Source organism: Talpa europaea (genome assembly GCF_964194135.1).
Source record: "Talpa europaea genome assembly, chromosome: 4".
Lineage (NCBI taxonomy): Eukaryota > Metazoa > Chordata > Mammalia > Eulipotyphla > Talpidae > Talpa > Talpa europaea.
In genome coordinates this window covers 102,869,304-102,879,772 of record NC_140070.1, presented here as the reverse complement: position 1 = coordinate 102,879,772, position 10,469 = coordinate 102,869,304, and the positions used below count along the sequence as shown (strand labels likewise).

The window sequence follows — 10,469 nt, the reverse complement described above, 5'->3', positions numbered from 1 at the left end:
AGGTATGAAGTTTTCATAATAAGTACACAGTAAACATTACCCATTATTATCTAAGCCTAAAACTTGCATAAGTCCTATGTACACCTTTAGGAAAATAAAGACATCTCATTTGCCATTTTTGGAGAGAGACTAGTATATGGATAATCAGATAATTTGCTACTAAGACTTTCTTCTGATTGAGAGAACAATTTGAATTTTTGATATGTTTGTTATATATCCCTTATAGTAGATTCAATTCTTGCCTTTTCTCTGTCAAAAGAGAGTATCAGAGAAAATGATTTAAGGGCGAAAACAAGACATTGTTGGATTTAGGAAAAACTACTGTGAGGTCTATAGTTACTGAGAAAATGACAGTCTATGGTAAACTGAGGTTACTTATTAGCTAAAACTGGAAGCAGGATAAATTAAAAAAATACCAAAATATCCAGGAGGGAAAAAATTGTTCAGAAATGTGTAACATTACTATGCTGGGGCAAGTGCCTCTCATATGGCAGCTTATAAGGATTAAGAAGCAAGGACCAGTTAGAGACTTGGCTAGTTCATAAGCCAAGTATTTTGTAGTAAGAAACTCAGTTTTCCAAATCACTGTTGACTTCAGAAATGGCTTCCTTACTCGTTTTGCCAAAGATTTAGGGAGCATGTATCTCTATGCTGGGTTATTGACCATCCTTATTTACAAAACTTTATTAAGCACCAACTATATACCAGTATCTTTGTCTTGAAAAAGAATAGTCTTATTCCTTTTATTACCAATGGTTGCCCAAACTCTGCTCCTGGCTACTTTTCTAGCCACTGGACGAAGGAAAAGTGGATCTCAGATTTTTCATTACCAAAGCTTTCCCTCACCCCTCTTTCACACTAAGATTTTATTTTAGGGTGGAGATTAAAGAGCAAACAAACAAAAACTAAAGGACCATCCCAGAGATTGTAATAAAGAGGCATATTTGGCAGCTAGAACATAGACGATTTCAGACCCATAGATAACCACCTCCCACAATAATACAAGAACAAGGCTAAACACCTCCTTGTCAAAATTACACAGATATTTAGAGGCTTTTATCTTCCATAAAAAGCAATACTGTAGAAATAGCAAACTAGTAGATTCTCACACATACCACTTCTTTAACAGATGAAAACTTTTAAAACATTGTCTTGTCTACATAACAATTTAAATTGGTGTTTACTTATTCAACTGTGTCATTTGAAAGCTTGGATCAAGATACCCTTCCAGCATTCTCCTTATTCAATACCTTTATCTTTCAGCTCCTGTTTGACACGTTTCAGATAACCAGGATCAGGGTAGCCGTATCTGCAAAAGGAAAATGCTCCTTAGCTTCAACACAAATGGTTTTAAAGACTCTATAAAGCAGATGCCTTGGTATTAACATTCAGTGTTGCAAACATTCACAAGCAATTCTGAAGATGAATGACTTAAAATCACTTATAAGTGTGCAGAACGAAGTCATTTAGCTAGATCCCGAGCCTAGCTCTCTGCCCAGGATCTGCCTTCCAGCAAGACTTTATTTTCAGCTCTTAGTAAGTAGTGGCTCTCATAAAGTTATATTACACTATACTTCATGGGCAGTAATAGTGTTATAGGAGGATTTTTGAATTTGCGTAATTTGCAGAAGTCTCAGGATATATTACCTTTTGAATACTAAGGGTCTGAAGTGTTCTGAGTTTCATAGAGAACTGGATTGAATATGATTCAACTTCCAGCACCATTAACTAAGACTTTTTCCTAGAGTATTGCTGACCTAGTGATTTTTTTTTAAATAATAAATTTTATTTTTATATTCCCCATACAATTGCCTAGTGATTTTAGGATTTCTATGAACCCATGGGAGAAGAGGGCAGAAGGGTGATCTTAAAAGACAAAGCAAACAACATTCTGAGGATCTTCCCTTCAAATAGAATGAAACCCCATATTAAATCATCTTGGATTCCACTCAACTTGAATTCTGAAAACTCCTGCCCTTTGATGCGAAATTTAGTCACTCTGATACTCTGTGGTTGAGAGAGCAGGTGATAGGACTAAATCTTTCTCCCTTTATTTCTTTCTCCCTTTATTATCAACCCAGATTAGCATCCCTCAAAATACTTAACTGTATCCAATCCTATTGCTGTAAACAGTCTCCTTATAGCCACATCCTCAAATTATCATAGTTGTTTTTCTAAATTCTGTTTAGCATCCAATATGTTTCAAAAGGTTCTCACCCTTCTGGTCCCCCCAAACGGTTCGTCTTATGGTGGATATCATTCCATGTAATGACATTTGGGAGACCTTGTGTTCGAGAATACCCCACTGTGAAAATCAGTTTTTGTTTAAAAGCCCTTTGAAGCAGTTTCAAAACCTTATTTCCTTCTTCATTATCTGGCAAGTATGCAACTCGCCGTACTCCTGGATAGCTCACTCCTGGATTTGGGTGTTCTTTCTGTATGAAAACAAGAAAATGTCACATGAAAACAATCCTCATCTAAATTTTACTATATATGGTAAATACACGTAAGTACACCTGTATATAATATGCATGTATTTACGTATAGATGTGTTCACATGCAGACAGAACAAGTAAAAAAAAGTGAAGATTTGTTTATAGTCCCAATAACTCATATTTTTCTTCTTTCCCAAAATTCATGCTGAGAACGTTATTCACCTTTTTCTCTCCCCCTACCTTAATACATAGTTACCATCATATGACTACCTTAATAGACACAAAAGATAACTTAAGTTACAAGAAACAATCATTACCCTTATACTACAAATGCTCATGGAATAATATCCTGGGCAATCCACTATCTAAATGGGAGCAGAATATTGCCCTGGTAATCCTAAAATTGTGGAAAGAAACCCACGAATTTTCAGAAATACTTACTGTTTGTATGCCTCCTTCCATAGTATAAGTAATCACAATGGTTTTACAGAATTCATAACCTGGAAGTGATTGTTTTGCGATAGTGATAGCCATGGTTCCCTCTGGCTGATTTCCTTTCTGGAGACCGTAGCTAACCTGGCACACAGGACAGACCGGCTTATCTTTCATGGCCTTCTGGATACAAGGGGCGCAGAACTCATGCTTACATTTTGGCAGCACTTCTTTGTCACTAATAGTGTCCATACAGATGACACAGTAGTCCTTTTTCTTGTCTGTTCCCGCAGGCCCTGCACTGGCAGAAGGCAGGAATGTTGGTGAAGCTGTTTTTGGGTCATTACTATCGACATCCATGGGTGTTTCATGGTCTTCATTCTGTTTCTCTCCGGCTAATGGAGACATTCCCAATCTTTTTAAAACATACTGCTTTGCCTCTGCAAGGAGTTTTGGCAACCCAATCAAAGTCATTATCTCTGGGGTTATGTGAGAGTATGTATGTGGATGCTTTTTTCTAAAGTCATCAGTGAACCTAGTTCCATGTAAGCGCTCTCTCTCTTTGCCCCAAGATTTCAGTGAAAGAACTTCTCTCGTCAGCTGACATGAGACCTGTTGATAGGCATCGATGAAAGCTTCATAAGCGTGCACAGACAGGTCTAAGTCCCTGTTCCTGGGTTCAAACAGAATGGAGGTTTCCTGACCATTCTCAATAACTTGATATTGAATGTCGTACTTTTGTTCTATCTCTGATATCTCCTGGAGTAATTCAGGTTTTAAAAGCTTATAGTGAGCAGTGTCAACTCTAATTCCACTCATCATGTACCCAGGAGGCGATATTTTCACTGGTACCTTGGTAAGACCTTTAAAGGTTTGGGGGACAAGAAAATGTTTGGCAGCTGACATGTCATGTTGGATCGTAGACAGAGTTAGTTCCTTTTCTTTCTCCTTTATAGGGAGATTTGTTAACTGGTGATTCAATTCCGGTTTGATTTTATTTGCCTGTTTACTGTCTGCTAAAAGGGAACTTGGCTCCAGATTTCCTACAATCTTCTGAAATTCACTGGTAAAACACTTGAGAGCTCCTTCGCGGTCACCCGACTTATCTGAAGTGAAGTCTACACAGACCATATTCAGAGAACTGTCCTGAGTTTTTATCTTGACACCAAATTTCTTCTCTATTGAATCTATTGTACCAGGATAGTTATCTACGAAATACTCAAAGTAAGGTGAGGGAACTTTCAAATGGTTTTCATCTGACTTGGCTTTTGATTCAGAGGGAGAAATACTGCTGTCCCAGGCCTGCTGGTGGAGAGGCGCCCTCTCCCTTGTCAAAGCAGATTCCTGTTTGTGCTCATTTTCCAGGAGTTGGTCATTTAAGAAGCAATGTATATTTTCAATGTCTCTGAAGTCACCACACAGCTTCTCAATCCCATTGTCATCCTTGATTCTTTCAATATTGGGATAAAGAGTGGTTATGCGTTCCCTCTGCTCTTCAGAGACTAGCTTGCAGTTCAGTTCAGCTGTGACGGTAAGAAAGATCTGAAATTTTGAAAGAAATAAAGAAAATCTTTCAGATATCCAGGCCTACGGTCTCCTTTTGGGAGACTGTCTAGAGACCAGGAAACTACCACTGTGTCTCCCCTTAGCAAAGTGGTACCTTCTCTCTTCCTTTTTGCAGGGGATACAGCATGTTATAGCCCAGAGGCTCCAAGCCCTGTCTGCATGTTAGAATCACTGGGGGGATGGGGATAAAAAGCCGGTCCTCCCCTGGTGGCGCAGCGGTTGAGCGCTGGACTGCCGAGGCTGCCCGCAGCCTTTGTAGCGCCTGTTCGTTCCCCAGCCGCCGGCGAGGGTCCCACAAAAAAAAAAAAAAAAAAAGCCAAGGCTCAGGCACATCCCAGAGATTCTGATCTAAGAGCCTGGGCATGAGCATAATAAAAAAAACAATCTTTGGACAAGATGTCTGGGTTCTGGAACTGCCACTATCTGATTGGTCTTGGAGAACGGGGTAGGTGGAAGGTACTCCGCTTTCTAGGCAAGCTGCAGTAGTGTGAACCTGGCAGGGAGACACAAATCCGAGGATGTTTTTCCCCATTACTATTTTATATCTTCTTCAGCCCTTCCATTTATCATCACCATCATCATTTATTAACTAAACACCTAGCTGCACACAATGTTGCCAGGCCCTGGAAACTCTGACCTTTAGTTCAAACATAAAATGGACACATGAAATTAGGTACAAAGAACAGAGGCAAATTGAATATAATATAAAACCAAGTTCTAATGTTCTGTTCCCTCTCAAGCAAGGATTTTGCACATACTATTTCCTCTGCAGGTAACATCCTTTCCCTAGATCTGCCTTCAAAATGTTTCCTGAATCCAGATACTTCTTATACCTCCATCAGAACCACTGCAAGTCCAAGCCACTATCATCTTGTACCTGACCCACTGAACCCCTCCTAACTGGGCGCTGACCTTCCCCTCTAGCCCCTTCCAACTTGGAGTTCTCCAGAAAGCAGCCAGAAAGGTCCTCTGGAAATGTAAATCTGATCACTGCACTGAACTGGCTCAAAAAGCATCTGATAAATCCCCACTTTAGTTAAAATCTAGTATCTTCAGCTTCAGGTCCTAAAGATCTGAAATTTGGAGTACTTCCCCAAGTTTTTCTTCTATCACTCTCCCTTGCTCACTGCCCTCCAGTCACACTGGCCGGAATCCCTCAGGATTCAGGAGGTAAGATTCTGTCTGGGAAGGAAGTGCACATTTGCACTTAAATATCTCTCTGCCTAGAACATTCTTCCCTCAGAAATCCACTCCCTTACTTCTGCATATCTCTACTAGAGATATGTCACTTCATTTGAGGTTTTTCATAATAGCCTATTTAAAATAGTAGTGCAGTCACTGTCTTTTATCCTGCTATATTCTCCTTTTTAACACTTACCACAGGTAGACATTTTAGTATATATCCACTTGTTCACTATTATTATGTTTCCTTCACTAGAATGTATGGTCCCTGGGGGCATAGTCTGCTCTGTTCCTGGCTGTTACCCCAGCTCCTTTGACAGTGCCAGGCACATATATACAGTAGGCAGTTGATACTGTTTTATTGTATGACTCTGCTAGCTGGCTCCTTCCATCATTCTGGTCTCAGACCAAGTGGCACCTCCAAGAAGTTGTTTCTGACTTCTGGTAAGAAGTAGCAGCACGTCTGTGCCCTGGTCCTGTCGTCGCTAAAACAAACCTCCATTATATTTTCTACTCTGGTCCTGTTACTCTCTAAAGCAACCCCCCATTATATTTTCTACTTAGCACACACACTCTTAAGTTGCTTTATTAACTTATTGTCTTTCTATGTAAATCCCCCATCCCCACTGCCACCAGCGACCTGGTATATTATAATCCCCTCATGTCCCAGTACCTAAAACAATGCCTGGTTCATAGTTAAAGGCCTGTGCAAAAGGACCTTGGATCAATAATAAAAGGTATGATGACTGGAAAGGAAGTTGTGAGGACATACCCACCTGCTCTCAATACTTACCTTTTGGACATAGGAATCTACAGCACTAGGACGGCATTCTCCACTTACATACTTCTCTCTAGACGTCACACTTTCTTGTGACTGTGTCGATGAAGATTTTTTGGGTCTGGTATTCTCCTTTACTGGATTTACAGTAGGTTCCAGGAAAATATTCACTTCTTTATCGTCAACTGTAATATGGTGCTCTCCTTTTTTCAACACTCTTTCCTTATCTTCAGTAGACATTAAACAAACACATAGAAATAGGAGATATTGCAAATAATCTTCTTATTTATGTATTCACTTCCTGGCCCAGCACTCTCGGTCTCCAGCCTACATCCTGGAAAGGTTGCTTGATGACAGCGGATACTAGATCAAGACTCTGAAGTTTTACTGTATAAACAATGCTTAATGATAATGGAACACTGTCCACTCATTAAAAGTCATGTTTCTGAAACTGTCATGGTTTCCCAGTTCAATGATATGGAATAATATTCATTATATAGAGTTAAGTACAAAAAACAGGAATCAAAAGTGCAGACCTAGAATTCTGTAAATATTCCTGCGTGTTTACTGCATTCATTAAAAAAGGCTAGAAATATTCAAAAAAACAAAAATATTCAAAAAATATTATCGCCATCTGGTTTTCTTCCTTCCTCTTTTTTCTAGTAAGCATAAATTGCTTTTGTAATTTTCAGAAATAAATTAATGGAACAATTATCTAAAACATAACAGTGGAATTTCTAAATAACAAGAGCTGGCAGAGCTTCGGGGGAGGGAAAGATGTTCTGAGATCTTAGAAATACGAGCCAGGGGTCCTCCCTGGTGGCACAAGGCGTTAAGACACAGCCTATGAAGCTGTCCACAGTGACAGACAGCTGCAGGAGTTCGATCCCCAGGCTGGTGCGGCTGACCTCTCCTGGCTTGCCTGCTGCTCCCTCTGCAGTGTACTTCGGTCAATCTGCCTGTTCTGTTCCCCACGCTGTCTCTGGTGAATCCTGTCACACACACACACACACACACACACACCCCACACACACACACCTCTGGCCGGTACCTCAGCTCTCGTATGCATAAATAAATAAATCTTTAAAAAAGAAAAAGAAATATGAGCCAGGAGACTGTACAACAGGAAGTCAACTTGCAGGCCCAGTCAGCCAGGCTTCCTCCTCGGTGGGGGCCGAGTTTCTAGGCAGCCAGAGCCTGCCTCCAGCACAAGCCTCCCCACCCCACCGCCATTCCTGCTGCTAGCCACATGGTGCCATGCGCCCCCCCACTCTCTCCTAGGTCAGAGCGAAAAGGGTCAGCCTGGAAGCCCGCGGGTCTGGGCCCTAGTAAAAGGCCTTTTCACCCCAGACGCAGCTCACCTGCCCTCTCCCTGAACTCCACCCGATAAGTTTCCAGTTTGGTCTCATGGGGCCGGACGGTGCACTCCCCGCCGCCCGAGGCCCGGCTCTGGAAGTAGCTTTCCAGCTTCCGATGTAGCCGCAGGCCGGGCTCGGACACCCGCACGAGCAGCGGCGACGGCGGACCCGGGTTCGAGGCCATGGCTTTCGGGGTCCGGCGGGCGCGGCGGCCGGGCTCTGGGCGAGGCTGAGGCAGAACCGCCCCGGGTGAGCGGCCCGCCCCGCCGCCTCGGCCGCAAAGTTTCAGTTTCTCTTTCTTGGCGATCCCTCGGGTTCCCGGCAGAGCCCCGCTGGCGCCGCCGCCGTCCTCGGGGTGGGTCCAGGTCCCGCGGGCTCCCGACACCGCCGCGCCCCCGCGCCGCGCGCAGACCCGCGCAGGGCGCCCCGGCGAGGTGCGGAGCGGCCGGCTGTGCAGTCAACGCAAGTAAGTTTCTTCTGAGTCTGTGATCCTTTCCTTCTTAATTATTTTCCGCGAATATGTAATTCACAAGCCGGATTCAGCTTAAACGTCACCTGCGTTTAAAAAAAACTTGAATTTGTTGACTTTTCACCCGTTACCTCCCGCTGGCTCGACGTTTTCTATCCCCTCTCCTGGATTTGGCCAACACAACTGGGCTGCGCGCGCCCCGTGAGGGAGGGGAAGGGCCGAGGGAGGCCGCGGCGCAAGGGCTGGTGAAGGCCCGGGACTTGTGACTGGAGAGGCACATCTCTCGCGGCCTGCGGGAGGAAGTTTGAAGTGGCTTCTCAGTAAGAGAGCGCGGGGGTGAGGGGTGGGGAGAGCAGAGAGCGGCTGAGCCTGCAGGGCTGCTGCGCTCTGAGGCGCAGAGGGAGCTCTGAGGCCTTCCTGACGCTGAGTGAGGGACATGACAGAAGCGTCTGGATCGGTGCTGTCCAACAGTAATACCGTGGAAGCCACATATGTAATTTCCAAAAATTTAGTAGCCATAGTTTCAACAGTGTAACAGGTGAACTTAATTTTGATGGTATGTTATTTATTTAACACATATCCTAAATTTAATCATTTCAACATGTAAATTTAATCATTTTCAATCAATGTTAAAAACCTAAGAAATTGTTAAAAACCTGTGAAATATTTGACATTCTTTTTGTCTTACTAAGTTTTTGCAATCCAGTTTATGTCACACTTAGAGCATATCTTGGTTGGAACTAGCCACATTTCAAGTGCTGGGAGAGTTCCATGTGGCTAATGGCACACGTTGGTTAGCCCAGGTCTAGATGGTGAAAGGTCTTGAAGATCAGTAGGGAGAAACGAAAGAAATGCAGGGGAAGCAGGAGCGTGCCATGTCCCAGGTGCCTTTTAGGAAGCTGGTGTTGAGGACACCACACCTTTTAGAAAGCAGGTGTTGAGGGCCATTTGGCTGGACTGTCAGAATCAAAACCTCATATACTTTATGATTCTGCATTTCCACTTCCAGGAATTTATCCCATTAATTTATTAGCACCTGCGTGAAATGGCCGGTCTACAAAGTTGTTCTTTACAGCCCCCTCATTTTTAATAATAACAAATGATTGGGAACTCCTGAAATGTCCGTAAAGAGGGGGGACTAGCAGTTAAGTAACAAATAGTGCATCTATACCATGGAAGGCAGCAAGTGGTGAAAAGAATGAAGAAGCTGTTTGTGTGATAATATGGGGAAATTTCTAGGACACATAAATAGAAATGGCAAGATGTGTCCTCTTCTGTGTAAAAATGCCTCTGAAAAGATATAGAAGAAACTAATAGCGTTGATTGCCACTGGGAAATGAATTTAATGAGGGGTTTGGAAGGAGACCTTTGCACTTTCAAATTTGAACCAGTAAATGTAATACCTATTCAAACAATAAAATGTAAAATTAAACACTTTTTAAAATCTTTGAAAAGAATATATTGCCATCGCTTAGGCAAGAGCCCCCAAGGCTCTGAAGTGAAGTGGTGTCCCTGAACTAGGAGGGTATGAGCATATTTGAAAGTGGTTTAGATGATCAAGACCCAGTGATAGTTTGGATACAGGACAAAAAAGAAGATTCTAGATTTCTGACAATAAGGGTAAATGGCCTATCATTTACTGAGTTAGTGGAATTCAAGAGATTGAGCCTGGATTTTGAGGTAGTTGAGTGAGGGTAGAAGGTTAGGGCGGGGTGAGGAGGAGTGACAACTAAGAGATTATGGGTTCAGTCTTCACAGACTGTGTTTGAAGGGCCTCTTCAGGTGAGATTGAAAAGGGAGAGCCATAACCTAGAGGTACAGATAGGGTATCACATTTGTGACTGGCAGTTGGAGCCAATGGAGTGGGTAAAATTAGGTAAGTAGAATGAGCTGAGAAGTGCTCTCCTCAGAATCCTGGAGCAAATGGTTAAGAAGTAGACCTTGATAGTAAATCCTAGAAAAAGACCCTTAAAGGAAAAATGAGAGATAGCAAGGGAGGATAGTCTAGGAGAAGCCAGAATGAAATACTATGAGGAGGAGTTCAGTAGAGATTAGTACAAAAGGTAGTCTGTTGGGGTTAACAGCATGGAGGAGGGCTGGGGGTAACATAGGAAGCCAGACTGCAACAGGCTGAGCAGGCAGCTGGATGGAGGAGAGTCTGCTCCTTCGTGCTGCCCAGAAAGAGCAAGAAACACAGTGGAAACTTATGATGGTAAGTAGGCAGGAATTTTTTTTTGGTTGTTGTTTGT

The 10,469-nt window shown here is 42.8% G+C and overlaps 2 protein-coding genes across 2 annotated transcripts in view; one reads left to right on the top strand and one right to left on the bottom strand.

Annotated features, from left to right (window-relative positions):
• Positions 1 to 764: 764 nt before the first annotated feature.
• DTX3L (deltex E3 ubiquitin ligase 3L) lies at positions 765 to 7,935 on the bottom strand (the record flags this gene model as incomplete). The annotated part of the gene is made up of 5 exons (XM_084231194.1): positions 765 to 1,309; positions 2,218 to 2,435; positions 2,877 to 4,409; positions 6,409 to 6,620; positions 7,755 to 7,935. The coding sequence occupies 5 exons, from the start codon at positions 7,933 to 7,935 to the stop codon at positions 1,240 to 1,242; spliced, it is 2,214 nt and encodes a 737-aa protein (XP_084087320.1). The 3' UTR covers positions 765 to 1,239.
• A 2,431-nt stretch (positions 7,936 to 10,366) lies between these two features.
• Positions 10,367 to 10,469, top strand: part of PARP9 (poly(ADP-ribose) polymerase family member 9) — a gene marked incomplete at both ends in the record, with an annotated part of 29,548 nt that continues 29,445 nt past the window's right edge. Inside the window, 1 exon segment of the mRNA XM_084232681.1 lies at positions 10,367 to 10,432. Within this exon segment, the coding sequence (XP_084088807.1) occupies positions 10,367 to 10,432 (66 nt within the window).